The sequence below is a fragment of the Nilaparvata lugens genome, chromosome 1 (genome assembly GCF_014356525.2).
Source record: "Nilaparvata lugens isolate BPH chromosome 1, ASM1435652v1, whole genome shotgun sequence".
NCBI lineage: Eukaryota > Metazoa > Arthropoda > Insecta > Hemiptera > Delphacidae > Nilaparvata > Nilaparvata lugens.
The window spans coordinates 46,698,730-46,718,116 of NC_052504.1; the positions used below are offsets into that span (position 1 = coordinate 46,698,730).

Consider the following 19,387-nt stretch of genomic DNA (forward strand, 5'->3'; position numbering starts at 1 on the left):
CAACACATCAAGACTTACAATATGCCTTAATCTGCTAAGCATAAAAATACCTCTAGATACCTTACTACATAGTAAGCTGACATGTTTTTCCCACTTTAAATTATTTTGTAATGTGATGCCCAGAAACTTCACATGATTAATATTACATCGGCCACTTAAATCAAATTCTAACAACTGTGTTTTGTCTTTGTTTAGACAAAGAGAGTTAGCAGCTGTCCAGTCTTCGATAGTTGCATTGATAAAAGTTAGGATATTCATGTTGTCAAATAATTTCTCACACTTGACTTGTATTGCTAGATCATCAGCAAACATAAATGCCTTGACATCACTACCACTTATTGCTGCTGGCAGGTCATTTGAATAGATAATAAAAAGTATGGGACCAAGTGTGGAACCCTGTGGAACACCTGATTCAACTTTTAGAAAATTAGAGAAAGAGCCATTGTGAATAACAGTCTTAAATTTATCACTTAAGTAAGACATTATAAGCTTTATAGATAAATCATCTAACCCATAAGACCTGAGTTTTTGCACCAGAATAACATGTGAAATGGTATCAAAAGCTTTTGACATATCATAAAAGCTACTCGTGACCTTAATTTTTCCATCTAGCCAGCTAATTCCATTCCTTAAGAACTCTGAGATAGCAGTACCTCTATTGCTTCTGTAACCAAATTGACTATTAGTAAAAAGTAAGTTGTTTTCAAAATATTTTACAATTTGATTATACAGTATAATCTCAAAAATCTTTGCAATTATAGGTGTAATAGACACTGGCCTATAATTATTGTAGTCAAGAAGTGACCCCTTTTTCAATAATGGAATAACTTTAACTAGTTTTAAGCATTCAGGAAAAACCCCATTCTCAATACACATATTGAAAAGGTAACTCAAAACCTCACAAATGGTGCAGCCAATTTCATTATAGAAGAATTCAAGCAATAAATATCTAGACAAGCACTATTACTAAGAGACAATACAACATTATACACTTGTTCAACACTTATAAATGAAAAAGAAAACGAATTTATTATAGGAACATTCAGTTTGAAATTGTCAAGATAAAACGAAACATCATTAACAGAAGAAGGTACACTCTGAACAATACTACTAACACTCTCAATAAAAAAATCATTAAAACCACCAGCTGTTAGACAGTCGTTTACATTAACATTATTCAAATCATTCTTATTAAGATTTCTTTTACAATAGACCATAATTCTTTGGGTTTATTTTTTGATGCTAATACACGGTTGCAATTATGCTCAGATTTAGCCCTCCTTACAGTTTTTCTAAATGAGTTTTTAAGTTCATTATATCTAATTTTAAAATGATGTAGACCTGATCGTTTGAACAACTCATACATAAGTAAGCATTGATTCTTCAATTGTTTGATATCATCATTATACCATTTGCCAATATAAGCATTCTTTCTCTTCCACATAACATGTTTAACAGGAAAAGATAGATTCACAGCCGTTAAAAATTTTCTGTTGAAAAAAGTAAATTTATCCTCAAGTGAAGTAATAGTATAGATCTCAATCCAATTTATCTTACTTGTCAATGCTATAAAAATAGGAACATTATTACCAGACAAAGGCTTTGATATTCTTCTTAGACACTTAACATTATTTTTTGATCTATCAGGACTAGAATTCGACTCTAACATACTCTTAAAAACAATTGCAAAATGATCAGACACTACCATAGGCTCAACTGTTACAGAAATTATTCTATTGATATGAATAGATGATGCAATATTGTCTATGCATGAAACTAATCCATGCCCACAAATGTTCGGTCTAGTAATTTCTTTCACAGTCAAACTAAGATTAAAACTAAGCAATAGATTTTTCAACACTATAGAATGACTAGAATCTGAATCTGATAGTATATCAATATTAAAATCGCCACACGGTATGACAGAAGCATTCGACCTATTTCTGCTATTTAGCAACTCCAAAACCCTACAAAGAGTATCAATAACATTTTCAAAATTGTTTTCTAGTGGAACTCTGTATACCTGTAAATGATGTTTAGGTTCTTAATAAGCACAGCCGAAATTTCACAGACCTGATGCATCGCCAAATCCACAATGTAAGCGAGCTCAGACCCCTCGAGACCAACCCTCACAAAGATGGCTGAACCTCCCCTTCGTCCATGAGGCCTGTCGATATCAGCTGATGTTGTTCAGGTTCACATCCAACAGGTTTAATCATGCAGCCTTCAACACATTGGGAAATTGATGTTACATTGAGTTTTTTATCTATTAAAGTCTCTAACTTTTCAAGAAGAGAGTCACTGAAAGAATCCATTCTTATATTTAATTCACGTACCTCCATAGACAATGATAGCACATGTTCAACATTAACTTTACGCAGCTCCCCTAACCTCATATTACATGCTGAACAAAACCATCTAGAACGATCTCCCAGTTCCTCAATCTTCAAAAGATCACTTGAAGAAATATCAGCACATTTCGAGGGAAACCACATGTCACAGAACAGATCACACATGATTGCACCATCACCAGAATAAATGAATTTATTACAGTGACCACATAGAGACTTGTTAACAGCGTCCACAGCCAACTTGACAGAGACCGATCAAACAGGAGACCGACCCACATCATAATGCTTAAGCTTGTGTATGAGAATAGCATGATCCAGTGCATCAAAGGCCTTGCTGAGATCACACAAGGTGAGCGCAGCAACTCCTCGTGTCTCAAAGCAATGTCAAATAATTTCAAAATAAAATTTTAACATACCTCTCATGTTGAACATATGAACATAGACCTACATCATTTCAACTTATTTATCTAATTTACAATATATTAATTTGTGTGTTGTACAGATGGTGTTGTCGAACAACAAGGCACTGTTGTAGAGAGCCTTGTGTTGGAAGAAGCAGATTTGGGCTCTCTGGCCCTTGACGTACCCTCAGAACTTGAACATTTGGTCAACATAGATGATGAACTGGAGCCATTCAATGAAATGGGAGATGGAGTACTGGTGGACCACGAAGTAACTGTTGTCGCCGAAGAGACTGTTGAGTCCATTCTGCCAGAAATCCAGGTAAATTGAAACAAAAGTTATAATTGAATTATTGTAAAGTCTAGTAATTATTCTATTCAAATTTCAATATACTTTGTCAAATTAATTGCGTCTCAGAAGATTATATCATAGAAAATACGAGGGTCATTCAATAAGTAACGAGACAAATTAATAATTTTTATAAACGACTGAATTGATCCATATGAAACTTTCAGGACATGAAGTTGGCAACCTTGCCATGACATCTGATCAGTTGTTCCACTGTATTTCGTGAACATGATCGCAAATTCGCTCAGTTACCAATGGCGAGTCTGCTTGAGAATTGCACCTTGGAAGAAAAACGTGCCGTGATCAGATTTGACTGTCGTTTTGCCTCTGATGGCTCATAATGGTGGATCCATGTTTCATCACACGTTACAATTCTCTTGAAAAAACATTCTCCTTCAGTCGTGTACCGATTTTTTAACTGTTATTGAGATTGAGTGATTTGAAGCCGGGTTTCTTTGTGAGCGTCCGTGAGTTGTCTAGGCACCCATCTCGCACAAGTTTTGTTATACTGCAGCTTGTTGTGAATAATGTTATGGACAGTTCCAACACTCACGTTTACTTTTTCACTTATAAATTCAACAGTGATATGCCTATTTTCCCGAATAACGAATAAATTCGAGATTCGAGAGAGGAAGTCCCAACTTTGACTGGTCGTCCACTGCGTTGATTTTCACAAACGTTTGTATGGCCACTTTAAAACTGTTCTACCCATATGTGAACGTTTGAACGATTCAAACAATGGTCTTCGTACACTTCTAACATTCTTTTGTGGATTTCACCACCTTTCTCACCTTCTGCGACTAAAAAACTATTCTCAGAACGTTGTTCTTCCACGGTGCAAATCTCAAGTGGACTCACCATTGTTAACTGAGCCAATTTGCGATTATGTTCACGAAATACGGTGGAACAACTGATCAGATGTCATCACAAGGTTGCCAACTTCTTTTTTTTCCTATAGCTCTACAGCCAATTGTGGGATTTGGCCTCCTCGACAACATTTCTATCCAGTATAAATCCTCTCCATCCTCTATAACCCATCCTTATAAAATCATCCCCTATCTCATCTTCCTATCGTATTCTTGGTCTTCCTTGTTTTCTTCTCGAGTGAAGCTTCTCTTTAAGCACTATTTTTGGCATTCTGGTTTCATCCATCCTATAAATATGTCCGAACCATCTTAGTCTCTGTGCCTTTATGAACCGTACTATACTACGGCTTTTTATTAATAATTGAAGTTCAGCATTGGTTCTCCTTCTCCTCTCTTCTCCTTCTTTAACAGGACCGTACACTTTTCTAAGCATCTTTCGTTCGAATACACTTAAATTGTGTTGGTCTTCCTTGGTCAAAGTCCACGATTCAGAGCCATAGGTAACTACAGGTCTTATAAGGGTTTCATAAATCTTAAGCTTGCTGCTTCTACTGATGAGCCTGTTCTTTAGGAGCTTCATGTTGCTGTAGTATGCTCTATTTCCCGACAATATTCTTTGTTTGATACTGGTGCTCATCATACTCTGATTATTCAATTCAACACCCATATAACTGAAGTTTTCCACTCCCTCAAACAACCTATTATGTATCCTCAGAATCTGGGGAACTCTTCGAGCTTGACTTCTTGATATTTTCATGTATTTTGTTTTATTTTCATTGACTATGAGACCAATATTTTGTGCTTCTCTTTCGAGTAATTTATACGTGTCCTGGAGGATATATTTTCTTCTGGCAATTATGGCTACGTCATCGGCATAAGTACATACTTGATACATTTTATGAAAAATTCTACCTCTCTTGTCAATGACGTCTATCACACGATGTAGTGCAACATTGAATAGGAGTGCTGACAGTCCGTCACCTTGCTTCACGCCAGTATTGAACTCAAACTTTCTACTTTTTCTAGACCCAACTTTTATCATGGCCGTAGTCTTGCTCATTGACATTTTAGGTTGCCAACTTCATGTCCTAAAAGTTTCATATAAGTTAGATCAATTTAGCCGTTTTTGAAAATTAGTAATTTGTCTCGTTACTTATCGAATGACTCTCGTACAATCAATAGTTATTTTATAGCTATTCTCTGATTATATTAAAACTAGTAGTTCTGTGAACAGTAGACCTCACGCAGTATTCTCATCCACAAGTACCTGATTCAAACTATATACCTTATGGAAATACAGCAATATACTGGCTTCTTCACACATCTGTGTAATCACTTGTCAGCTGATTTATGATGAATAATATTCTATAGTCTGATTTTTACTTTCCTTGCCCTATTACCATAGGTAAGGAAAGTATTGCTTTACGAAAAAAATAGAGGTACCCAAATTTCTAAATATCTATACGTTTCAAGGTCCCCTGAGTCCAAAAAAGTGGTTTTTGGGTATTGGTCTGAATGTGTGTGTATGAGTGTATGTGCGTCTGTGTACACGATATCTCATCTCCCAATTAACGGAATGACTTGAAATTTGGAACTTAAGGTCCTTTCACTATGAGTATCCGACACGAACAATTTCGATCAAATGCGATTCAAGATTGCGGCTAAAATGACAAAAAAATTGTCAAAAACAGGGTTTTTCACGATTTTCTCGAAAACGGCTCCAACGATTTTGATCAAATTTATACCAAAAATAGTCATTGATAAGCTCTATCAACTGCCACAAGTCCCATATCTGTAAAAATTTCAGGAGATCCGCCTCATCTATGCAAAGTTTGATTTTAGATTCCTAATTATCAGGCTTCAGATACAATTTAAACAAAAAAATTCAAGTGGAAAAGATTGAGCATAAAAATATCTACAATCAATGTTTTGTAACATTTTCATCTAAAATTAAAAATAAGCTCGAAATTCGAGAAAATGTGATTATTCAATTGCAAACTGTTGGCAACTGTTGATTCTATTGAATCATTCACTATGAAGAGATAGCACACATCGTGTGTCTCCAGCGTTATTGTCCTGTCACCAGCTGGCTAATATCTTAGAATAGTAGACTCTTATGCGCGTGAACACTAGCGTCAGGTTATCAATTTTTATAACGGCAAGGAAAGTAGTGTGAGTGCGCCACACCAAATTTTTACTCTAATATTGGCGTATGAAGGAGGCTCCTTTTTCCTTTTATATTATCCTTGAAATGCAAAATTTCCAATAACCTTGTATATACGTCGACGCGCAATTAAAAAAGGAACATACCTGTCAAATCTCATGAAAATCTATTACCGCGTTTCGCCGTAAATGCGCAACATATAAACATTTAAACATTAAGAGAAATGCCAAACCCTCGACTTGAATCTTAGACCTCACTTCGCTCGGTCAATTATTGTATTTGTTTTCATTTTCAGCACTGATAGCCTTATTGACGATTCCGGTTAATTTAACTCTTGTATTTTCAACTTCTCAATGATTATCTTATTCCTACATAAAATAATACCTTGTCATTAAACTGCTGAGATTTTAAGTTTATTTCAACAAATGAACAATGTAACCAGGGAAAAGCATTCCCATAAATTAAAAAGAGTATTATATATAATTAACTCTGTGCTAAAAAAAAATCTATCATAATTGGGCTGCTGAGCTTTTGTTTCTACTAAAAAATATCTGGTAGGATTAGATAACTAATTAAGTAATAATATACTGTAGTTTAGCCTATATATTCCTCAACCCTATACCCTTTGTGCAAATCAGGCATAAATTACAATTATATCGCTGACGTTTCTTTTTATTGTGAGCTATAGGCTACAATTTTTTTCAATTAGATAAGCAAATTCCTTTTTAGTTCGGTGGAAATGATTATTGTAATAAATGGAATTAAACTAAACGGTAAATAGTTTTGCTCGGCAATGGAGTTGAGTCATCAAAGTTCATTAGTTTTCACGAGACTTCTGGAAGCATGAATTTTGATTGTGAGTCTTATCACTTATTTGAGTTTAAAACTTAATACTTATTGTTATTGATACATATAATGTTAGTTGGTTTTGATAGTCGAACTGCTCATAGCGATTTCTTACAGTAACCGAGGCATATTTTTGCATTAACAGAATAAATAATGGTTTGTTATGGTATTATATAATTAGTTTTTATGTGATAATGGTATATTACAGCAGTAGATTGTTCCATCAGAACCTCTGAAAATTGAGATATTATTGTTCTTAACGGTCAAATTAGGTGTCGAAATCCAAATTCAAGAAATGAAAATAGCTAGATTTTTTATGTAAATTGTGAAATCTGTCATTTGGAAATATATTATCCAGATATCTATAGATAATATAAAAGCGAAATGGCACTGATCCATTCACTCTCTCATTTATAAACAACAGAACTGTAAATCTACTGGACCAAATTTGGCAAGTTTGTTCAGTTGGCCATCCGGAGGCGCACCAAGAACGGATTTGAAAAAATTCAAAGAAACGCCCAAAATCTGCGTTTTCTCAGTCTTTTCAAGAACTAATTTGCAAAAGATGCTCAAACTTGATACACAGGCTCAGCTGAGGTACGAGACGCCTGTGCTCCGCCCAAGATCAGAGTTTTTTGAGTAGTCCAGTTAAATGGTCATTTTTCAGGAAACAGCCCCGAAAGAATTCATCTGGACGGTTCTATATGTATTTTGGGGCGCTAAATTCGAATCTGAAATTTGCTGACACGCCATAGGGTGGCTTCACCCAAAACCTCAAAAATCCCCAAATTTTCTCACTTTTTCCAATTTTTCATTTTATCTCGAAAACCTCGAGTTTTATGAGAAAATGCATTCTCTACACAATTAAATATAATAGAATTTTCAATTAATTTAGTGGTAGCACAGGACTGTACCATTTATGGTTCCGGAGATAAAGGGGAATTTTTCAAGGGGTTTTCAAATATATGCAAACTTACCACTTCTACCCTATACAACTTATTATTTAGTATAATATTGAGTATTATTTAGTAGGCCAATAATGAAAAATCACACATCATGTGAAAGAAAAAAACAATTCTGAACAAGATTCCTTAGGCATTTCAAATTTAGTATAGTGGAGCGGATACACCCAAAAATAGAAAATCATGTCCTACAGCCAAAATACCAATTTTTCATTATAATAACTTTTCAGGTCCTTCCTAAACATAAAATCCATATTTCGGCTGATATATAACGGCTACGACGGTTATGTTTTATCAGAGTCAACCGTTAGATTCACTTAATTTTAGTATTTCCTAGTGGAGAGGCACGTATAAGGACACCTCAAGGATCAAAACTTCAAACACTAATAACTTTCGACACAATGATATGATCTTCTCGTACTACAGCTCATTCTTCTCAGCTCGTCAAGGCGGTTCGAAATCATTGGGAGGGTCTTGGAATAACGCCCAAGTTCCGCAGCTTTTGAGCATTTTGCTGTGTTTTCTACGCCTTCTCAGGAACTTATTGACAGGTCATGTTCAGATTTGGTACAGAAGTTCAGCAAGGGTCCAGAAATGTTGCCTTGAGAGGACTTCAGAATTACGCCAAAGATACGCTCAAGATGGGCGGTTTTACTGCATATTAAGAAATAACTGAATATTCATTATTTTTTATTAAAATGGACAATTTTTCAACCCTTCATTTCATAATTGAAATAGAACTGGTGATTGAATCGTGTCTGGAAGTCTTTTTTGACGAAAGAAAGAAAGGTCAAATGAAATGCTGATTTTTTTTGTACCATTCAGCTGGGGGTCCAGCTGGCTAGAAGGGTAGTAATAATATATTATGATAAAGTATTCTAATAGGGCTACTCGAATTGTTTAATTTTTTAATAAATCGATATAAATAAAAATCGAGCCTCAAATTTTGACATCGATAACTTCTTTATGTGTGCACCAAATTTGATGATTTTTTAGTTGTGTTCGTTATGTTCAGGACCCGTTTTATGGCCTATAAAATTTATGATCCGACTTCAGGACTCTTTCCTACGGTCCTTCAAAGTTTACTTGTAATCCTTATGGGAGAAGATTTGTGAGCTGGCCACACACAGAAATAAAAATCAGCTGTTATAATCATTGCGTCATCCTACAGCCGTCGGTAGATCTGTTTTCTATTTTCTTTCTACTGATTCACAAAATGTAACTAACAAAATTAACTATTTGGCGTTACGAAGTTCGCCGGGCCAGCTAGTAATTAAATAGTACACGGTTTGAAACTTTTTTATATAAACACTACTAGTTTCAGCTTTCAAGCCATTTTAAAGTGTCCTTTTTTATTTTTATAATAGGCTACTATATTCTTGTGGATTTTTCAATGTAGTGAACTATTACATTTTCATCTAGTTCATATCTATTGATATCAATTGTTTTCTATTGATATAATGTTGTTGTTTGACTATTCGCATTTTATGTTTATCACATTTATGTATTTATTGAACTTGTATTGTGAATAATGGTTGGTGTGTTTTATAGGATGAAGAATCCTCAGGATTACAGGATCATGAATCAGTTCTCGCAGAAGATAACCTAACCGAAGAGGCTCTGCCAGGGGATGTTCTAACCGAGGAAGTTCTCACATCGATGCCTGATGACAACTTTTCCATTGCCGACGAACCGATGCGCATGGCGGAAGAGGAGGCTGAATTAGGAGGCCATAAATCGGAAGAGGACGAAGAGGAGGTGCAGGAAGAGGAAGAGGAAGTGGAGGAAGAAGAGGAAGAGGAGGAGATTCCTCAGAAACTGACGGTAGTAGCTGCTTCGAGTGGAGCTACGTTATCGTCTGTGCCCGTTCTGACAGGAAGTCCTCTGGTGTCAGGTGGCAACATTCGGTTGAAATCCTACTCGGGGCCGTCGTCCAAATCGGTGGCCATCACCGGACTGCGCCAGATTCGTCCCATCAACTCACTAGACAACAAAACCATCACTGTCAATAGCGGCTCCGGACCAAACAAAGTAAGCATGCTGATCATATTGATTTAGGGCTGAAATCATCATTGCTCGGCTGCACAAGACGAAATCAATTATACTCCTTAATGAACACGATACTAAGTAGGCCAAGATTTGATCAGTATGTAGGCCTAGTGGAATCCAATTTTCGGAATGTTTTCAAATCTTTTACAATTCAGATACCGTACCTAGTTTATAACTATTGCTTGAACTACCAGATAACTAACTTGAATCTATGCAATCAATCTCAAGTTGCAACATTCATAAGTTCCTTTCTGTGTAATATACCTTTTGTACAGGTACGCTACGAAATTCAACTTGATGAATTTGAACCACGATTTTTTCTGAATTTCTCCTGTGTAAAGTTTCTGTCAGAGATTATGCACATAGCTACAAAATACTTCGCTCAAACTTTGAGCTTTTTTGTGGCTGTATTCTCCCATGTAAATGTTTATTCATGATCACCTCCATATCTAGAAATACATTGCATATATTTAAACCCACTAATAATAATAATAATAATGGTTTTTGTTCATAGCACAGACATGCCACCAGGGCATGTCCATAAGGGAACACGTCAAGATAATAATAAAAACAAGTCCTTAGATGGACAGTCAAAATGTTACAGAAAGTAAAAAGAAACACAGAAAAATACAACCAAGCAGCAGGCTAATGCGCTATTACAAGAAGTAGCTACTTACAGTATTGCCGTGTCACATTCAAAAAATTCCCTTAAGGAGTAAAAGGGATTTTCATGCAGGAACGTCCTCAATCTCCTCTTCAAGACCACCTCAGGCAAACCTCTGGCGGAAATGGGCAGCTTGTTGAGGATCCTCACCGGCTGGTAGGCCAAGCTGTTTTGAGTCCTCCCCAATCTACAGTAAGGGAGGTTCAGCCTGTGCCTGTTCCTGGTGTCATGCCGATGAAAGTCACCTCTGGTAGGCAAGGCAACAAGTCCCCGAAAAGCTGCAATGGCAGACCTGAAAATGTCATAATGTGCTCCCTTACAAACAGTGGCTTGCAATTCGCCAGATAATCAGCCCCACATAAAATTTGTATAGCTTTCTTCTGCACCAGCAATATCCTTTTTACCTCGGCGGCACCACCCCACAGTGTAATACCATAAGCCATCACGCTATGGAAGAAGGCAAAGTAGCACATTTGATGATGGGCCCCCGGGATGCAACCTCTCAGACTCCTCAGCAGGAACAGCACTCTATTGAGCCTGCAACAGACACCCTGAATGTGATCTCCCCAAGCAAGCTTACGATCCATTGTAAAGCCCAAGAGCTTCACCGAGGGGAAGTTGTACTGATCACCATTCTTGAGGCTGAACACAATGGACTGAGTCTTCTCGCTGTTAAGCAAAAATCTATTTGCTCGGAACCAGTCGGCCACGGTCCCCTCTGAAGCCTGCATCAGTTCATGCAGGTCAGCCAAGTCCCCATTGATGTCCAATAATGAGGTATCATCAGCATAGCATACCACTGTCCTGTTTCTGGAGAGAGCGACATCGTTTATCATGATCAGGAACAATAAGGGCCCCAGCACAGAGCCCTGGGGCACCCCACAGGTCACCAATCTCACCCGCGACCTTATACCATTTGCAGACACAGCCTGCTGACGACCCTCCAGGTAGGAGCGGAGAAGCACCAGAGGACTGCCAACTATGCCATAGGCAGAGAGCTTAGACATTAAGATGTCATGGTCTAGGGTATCAAAAGCCTTGCTGAGATCACAGAGAGTCAACCCAGCAAGACCTCCCCCCTCCAAACTCTCAATTACTTTTAAGATTAAATATCCCACAGCCTCAACATTGGACCTCAACAATGGTCTAGGGTATCAAAAGCCTTGCTGAGATCACAGAGAGTCAACCCAGCAAGACCTCCCCCCTCCAAACTCTCAATTACTTCTAAGATTAAATATCCCACAGCCTCAACAGTGGACCTCAACAATGGTCTAGGGTATCAAAAGCCTTGCTGAGATCACAGAGAGTCAACCCAGCAAGACCTCCCCCCTCCAAACTCTCAATTACTTTTAAGATTAAATATCCCACAGCCTCAACAGTGGACCTCAACAATGGTCTAGGGTATCAAAAGCCTTGCTGAGATCACAGAGAGTCAACCAGCAAGACCTCCCCCCTCCAAACTCTCAATTACTTCTAAGATTAAATATCCCACAGCCTCAACAGTGGACCTCAACAATGGTCTAGGGTATCAAAAGCCTTGCTGAGATCACAGAGAGTCAACCCAGCAAGACCTCCCCCCTCCAAACTCTCAATTACTTTTAAGATTTAATATCCCACAGCCTCAACAGTGGACCTCCCCGCTCTGAATCCAAACTGCGTACCTGCAAATAAGCCATTAACCTCACAAAATTCATATAGCTGCTCTGCTATTACCATCTCGAATATCTTTGAGAGTATAGGTAATATAGATATTGGCCTGTAATTGTTGGGGTCACATCTATCACCTTTTTTAAAAACTGGAATCGTTTTTGCCAATTTAAGCTGGCTAGGAAAAACAGACTGAGCTAAACATAGGTTTATACAGTATGTCAGGGGAACGACAATCAGCTTAATAATACTTTTTATAAACCTACTAGACATATAATAAAAGTCTTTACTAGTAGAGCTCTTCATACTGGATGTGATCCTCAAGATGTCCTCTGGTGTGGCACTGCGCCAAGTCAGGGTAGCCACTGGTGGTTGCTTGGATTCTCTCAGCAGTTGTGTTGGTGATGCTGATGCCTCTGGAGAAGCAGCAATCCTCTCCCTGATGTGCTGGATAGAGTCAATCCAGTGGTCGTTCAGCTCCTCCGAAGACAGTGGGACACTTGCTGGGGCAGATGCTTTTGTCTCCCTTCGGATCACATTCCAGGCTGCCAGACACTTATTTGAGGCCCCATTGATAATGTCTGCATTGTAGGAGAGCCTAGCCTGCCTGGTTTCACGATGGTATCTGACCTTCAGTCTTTGATACATAGACTTCGATTCACCTGAGCCCTCCTGTCGAAACCTTTCATAGGCCATCAGGACCAAGTCTCTCAGATTAATAAGATCTTGGCTTATCCAAGGAGATGTTCGTCCTCTCCCAGCTTGCTTCAGCACTCTGAGTGGGAAGGCTGAGTTGAACTCACCCAACAGCCGATTGAAGAATGCTGTAAATGTGGGCTGAGCATCCAGAGAGTGCTGAAGCAGTAGAAACCAATCCACATGACCAATCAAACAGCAGAACCGCTCAAAAGAACTCCTAGAGATAATTTTAGTCACCATTGGTTGAAGTGGCAGGTTGTCTCCTGGTCGGAGATGAGAAGTTGAGGAGGGTACCACCCTACACCTTATCGCATCATGATCACCAAGAGCATAGTGCATAACCTCACACCAAATATTCACATCCACTTTCAGGTTAGTGGCAACATTATCTAGGCAAGCAGCCAGCCTAGTAGGCTGATGTATTGTCAAGTATAAGTTCCTTGATCTCAACAAGTTTTTAAAATCAGTTGTTTTTTGTCCTCAACAAGCACATTGATGTTAAAATCACCTCCCATCACAATGTCAAAGCCAGGAAAACGATGTTCAAGATGCTCAATCAAAGACTCCAATACATTAGAAAAGCTGTCAATATTTCCAGATGGTGGCCGATATACTACCACAATACACAATTTATCATTCAGTAATGCTATGCATGCAAATTCATGCTTACCCTCCAAGCAGAAGCGATCTAAATCCACTGAGCATGCTTTTACACTCTTAGCAGCAAAAATTGCTACTCCACCATTGTGAAGCACTCTACGTGAGAAATCAGACATCAGTTCAAGGCCTTTTATTTTAATATGCTGCAAATCACACCCCCTCAGCCAGTGCTCAGAGAAGCATAAAATATCATATTCATCAAATTGATCAATTGCTTCAACTTGATAAACTTTATTACTCACACTGTATATTACAGAAAAGTATTTGTAGACTTGAATCCATCAGTCTTTCTGGCACTGTTGCTGTATTTTGAGCAATTTTCAGAATTCAAACAAACATTTCTGTTCTGAAGAAATGTGTAGTTATAGCATTGCTGAAATTACCATCAACTGGGAAAGCCATCTGAAGTGGCTTCTCAGACGAAGATGATTGTTTTCAATTAATCGTAACTTCCTGAAAATACAGTATTAACTTTATTACGATAATTATTCATAATTACTTGAATTCGTTTTCTTGTCAGAGGAGAAATAGTTCTGTAAATGTTTTATTAAATTGACTGGAAAATTATTATTTCAAGCTTTTAATCCTCCTATTCTCCTAAAGTTCGCAGTAAATTGAAAACTTTATACTGTATTCAAAACTACTAACTCGCTTCGGATTTCGAGTTATGATTTTCGAAATCTAATTTCTTATGATTTAATGAGTTTTAATAATTCTAATTTAGTAGTCAGCGTATTTTTCAATACTCGTTGAATTTCAATAATCTCTCAACTATTTTCATTAACCTCATTTGTTGCAGCAAATGATACTTTCGAAAGTAGTGTTGAGCAATTCACAAAGTGGGAGTGGGCTGATTCAAGTTGGCTCGACAGAGTCTGGCGGGACGCCGCAGACCATCCGACTCATCAATGCTGGCAACAAGAAGATTATTTCCAGTCCAACCAAGTCGATTACTGTGGCACAAGCACGTCAGCTGGGATTCTTTTCCGGAAAGTTACCACACATTCTACCAAATTCAGCTTCTGGAACCAAGGTGTGTAGTTTTCCAGTTATTGTCTCACTACATGCATGAACAGTAATTTGTTCTATAATTATTATCACGTTAAAATAAAATTTGATTTATTGTCATGGAATAACACAAAGCTGATAGACATAATAAAGGTAGACAAATATAATGATAGATCAATCATGATTTTTCTGAGCGACAATCAACCTTCGAAAGTTGAGTTAGTTGAGAATATGTAAAATTTGTTGATGTTGCAAAATTAGATAATAATAATAATTTTTATTCCTATTAAGATGTGTACATAAGAACAAAAAACAAAATTACATAAAATTATATAAAATGATATTAATTACACTGTCTGAATAGTTAAGTGATACAAAAGTCTGTACATAGTTAATGTCGTGAAAAAGAAAAAACAAAATATCACTTCTACACACACAAACATCAGAAAGGAAATAATTAGGTACTCCCGAGGCAAAGGCCTATATGGGAGTCCCAGCATAAAAAAATAAACCAGAAACACACTTATAATTTGTATATGAACAAAAAGATAATAATAAACTGAGGTAAACTTATGTATTATTTACATTAAAATATTAAATGTTTGATTTAATTTGTTATTTTGTGGTAACTGTGCTTGGTTGGGCTACAACTTACTAATTTTTTGTTGTCAATATTATTCAGAATCAGTCCTTTACTTAAATTATACACTATTGGAATCAACAGTAGATTTCGGAGTCTAAGAATTTTTTTTAAACAAATTTATTTCTATCAAGATTCAAGTTAATTTGTTGAAGAAGACTTCAACATCATTCGTTTCTAATAACCAGACTTTTAATTTAACCTTGAAGCTTACCATATTATTCAGCTGTTTCAATTCTAAGGGTAACATGTTATACACTCTTGGTGAGATGTATAGGTAGTGTCTTCGATAGATTTCTTTATAGGGTCTGGGTGGAATCCAGTTCCCTGTCGATCTCAAGCTATAAGTGCTACTAGCTGGATTAAGTTTACCACTTCTAATGAAAAAGATCATCAACACTTTATAGAAATATAAATATCTTAATGGGAGAAAACCCCATTCTTTGAATAAGGGATTTGAACTTGTCATACGGTGCTTCTTAGCTAAGGTCCTCATGACATATTTATGTCCTACAATAAGTGGTTTGATAGTGGAATAGTATGCACCTGCAATTGCATACTGCGATTCCATATTGTAATCTGCTTTCTATCAGCGAGTAATATAGAGAGCGCAAAATATATTCAGGAAAGAGATAGCGGATGTGATATAACTTCCTACATATGGAATTGAGGTGATTTTTCAATGTATTAATATGCTGACACCAAGTGAGGCTTGAGTCCATAATTATTCCAAGGTATTTGGTTTGTTTTACTTCAGTTATGGAATTGAATTTACAATTTATGTAGGGATATTTGCAAGAAGCAGTATGCAATGGAATACACAAATTAGGTCTAGCAGCGTCTTTAACATTAGATCGCACCTCATAAACTATTATATTGGATTTTCTGTATTTCGCTCTAAGGAATTTAATTGAAACCATGAGCTTAAAGATTGTAGATCATCCGTGAGCATTTGAACTAATTGGTCTTTTCTATCAGCACAGTAGCTCAGCGCGGTATCATCGGCAAATGCAGTTATGGCTCCATGGAGGTCACTGTTGCACAAGTCATTAATATAAAAAAGAAATAACTCAGCAGAAAGTCCTGATCCCTGAGGTACACCGCAAGTAATAGACATTTTCTCACTAAGGGCTTTGCCAATTTTAACTTGTTGAGTTCTATTCCCCAGAAAACTTTTGAACCAGGCGTTGCACACACCCCTCACTCCTGCATTGCACAATTTAGTACATAATTATTTATTATTATTTATAATTATTTATTTATTATTTTTTATTATTTATAATTTATTATTTTTACTTGATCATTCAAGTTAATATTTTTTCAAGTTGAAGCACTTTAAATAATGATCTAAGGAAATAGTAATAAGTAGTTCAATTTGATCGATTTAAAACCTTTTGAAAAAGTATCAAAGTACTGTGTACATTGTCGCAAAAAGGTAGACTACTAAGGAGGAGACCCATATTATAATGGTTGATATTTATCGATTCTACAACCATTAAAAGGGGATTGAGAATAAAATCTATTTTTCCAAAACTATATACATTATACCATTACAGTTTTTTTACAGTTGTTTATCATAGAAGAATATTGAATTCGTTACGTAAACGATTTACTAATTAATTTATAAAAAACCAAACAATTTTTAACAAAAGAAAAAGTTTCAATTATATTATTTTAAACTACCAAGACTGTAAAGTTGTATAATTTGTTGTATTGATGTCAATCAACTGTTTCAGAAGTTGGTGGTATCTCCAAAGAACACAGTGACTGTTATGAAGCAGCCGACCAGGATACTACCAGGCCCTGCGCCTGCGCCTGGCTCCAACACCGGCACCAGCCAGATACAAGCTCTGCTCACCCCACCCACCAACACCTCGCACAAGATTCTCATTCGCCAGGTTAGAGAGTAGAATGCACACATACACTAATTTGCAAATCACTGTTTAAATTTGAAATGACAATTACCAACTTATATTCCTCTTTGATTTTTGATCATAGGCTACAATCGGACAATAGGCTTTAAGCGTCACGACCGGCATTTAACGATATTTAATTTTGTAGTATTTGATTAGGGTAATTTGCATATTAACTAGAGATTTAAATTTTTATATCAAATACTTAATGGTACTTGATGGCAATTTTATGTTCCTTCTATTTTTGTTTGTACTCACTTACGTACGAAATGCTACAGCCCTACGTGGACCTTGGCCTCCTCAACAATTCGCCTCCAATCATCTATCACCTGCTCGCCTCCTCCAGTTTCTCACTCCCAAGCACGCCAGATCTTTGTCCACATCTTGAAGCCAGCGGGTTTTGGGGCGACCTCTTCTCTTGGCTCCTTCCATTCGTCCAACAAGCATCTGTTTCTGTGTTCTGTTTTGGTCCATTCGTTGTACATGGCCCAGCCATCTAATTCTAGACTTTATATACCTTACTATATCTTTCCCTTGCAAGATGGTATTGACTTCTGCATTGTTCCTTATTCTCCATTCTCCTTCTTCATATATTGGACCATGTATTCCCAGAATTTTCCTTTCTAAGATTCTCAATTCATTCATGTTTTGTGAACTAAGAACCCATGCTCCACCGCCATTTTTGTTTGTAATTTTTATAAATTAATTTTCATAGAAACCCCAAAGCTAATAACTAAATGTTTCTATGATGATATCTTTGCGTGTCATCTGATGACACTGATGATTTTATGTTTCTGAGAAACTATTTTTAATCACTTTCCGACGTTTTATGTTATCCAAGGTTCAATGTAAGATGTTTTTATATTGGCTCTAATTCGTCAATAAAATGTTTCTATGATGATATTTTTGCGTGTCATCTGATGACACTGATGACTTAATGCCTCTGAGAAACCATTTCCAATCAAATTTGACAAGAAATAATCTGAATGAAATGTAATGTGTAAGTATTAATTAAAGTAGGCTACGTAGCAAAACTATTTAAGCAGCAACTTGAAATATTACATGAATATAATAATTCGCAAAAAATAATGTTTATATTTCGAAGATAATGAAATTGTTGTTGATGATTGTTTACAGGGAGGAACTGTGAAGACAGGAACAATAGTGAGTACCAATGCTCAGGGCCAAGTCATAAGGATACCGGCTCCTCAGAGTCTCTCTGGTAGCAACATTCATCAGCTGCAAATTCCTGGAAAAACGGTAAACAATTAATTTAAAAAGTATTCAATGGTGTCAGTTTGCTCAAGTTTTACATCCAAACCCGGATAAAATATGAATAAACTACAGGATGTCCAAAAAATCAAACTGAATATTTATAGAAGTCTAGCAGTTAACCGGTGCTCCGCAAGGATCTAATTGAAAACTTGACATAATGGAATCTTGAAGAATAGGAAATAGGCCATTTTAACTATCCTCGGTAAATTAAGAATCTATATGCAAAATTTTAAGTTGATCAGTCCAGAATTCCAGACGTGATGATACGTCATTCATTAATTGCCTATACCGTACGTGTATAAGACAGTACTTTCCTTTATTATAATTTATATGAGGCTTCGCCCTGCAATATACTAATACAGTAGAATAATCATAACCTAAAAAAGAAATTACAGGCACTAATGGTGTCTGAATATGAAGATTCGTGCAATTTTGAACCTGCAATGATTCTCGGCCGCCAGTGCTGGCCAGGCTGGCAACCCGAGTGAATCTGGTGGCTTGTCTAGTGCAATGAGGAGAGCGCAATAATAACTCATGTCTCGGTCACTTAGGGGGCCGCCGAATGTAATTCAAGAATGAATGTGAGTAAGTACATGATTATTTGTTTGATTGGCAGTTGCAGTACGTGAGATTGGTGAACAGCAGTAGTTCGCCAGCGGCGGCAGCAGTGAGCGTGTCAGTGGCCTCAGTGACCGCGCCCAGTGTGGTCACGGCCCCTGCCAAGAGTCAAACAGTCTCCTCAGTTACCAAGCCTATTCCTGTTGCTCTCATTGGACAACACTCTACATTTAAAATGGTAAACTATCATCGTCTCATGCCAATATCTTTCCTCTTAGATATATTTTTCATTTCATTTTGTATAAAATACTATAATCATAATACAAGCAATATTG

At 36.9% G+C, this 19,387-nt stretch overlaps 1 protein-coding gene across 4 annotated transcripts in view; it reads left to right on the forward strand.

The window, feature by feature from the left end:
• Positions 1–19,387, forward strand: part of LOC111052005 (protein lin-54 homolog) — a 36,373-nt gene that overhangs the window by 3,835 nt on the left and 13,151 nt on the right. For 2 of the 4 annotated variants that reach the window (XM_039435268.1, XM_039435279.1), the window contains exons 2-4: positions 2,854–3,074; positions 9,491–9,970; positions 14,458–14,691. In XM_039435268.1, the coding sequence (XP_039291202.1) occupies positions 2,854–3,074; positions 9,491–9,970; positions 14,458–14,691 (935 nt within the window). Of the gene's footprint in view, positions 1–2,853; positions 3,075–9,490; positions 9,971–14,457; positions 14,692–17,042; positions 17,205–18,356; positions 18,480–19,110; positions 19,291–19,387 lie in introns of all 4 variants that reach the window. The other 2 variants (XM_022338604.2, XM_039435285.1) reach the window with 2 other exon arrangements.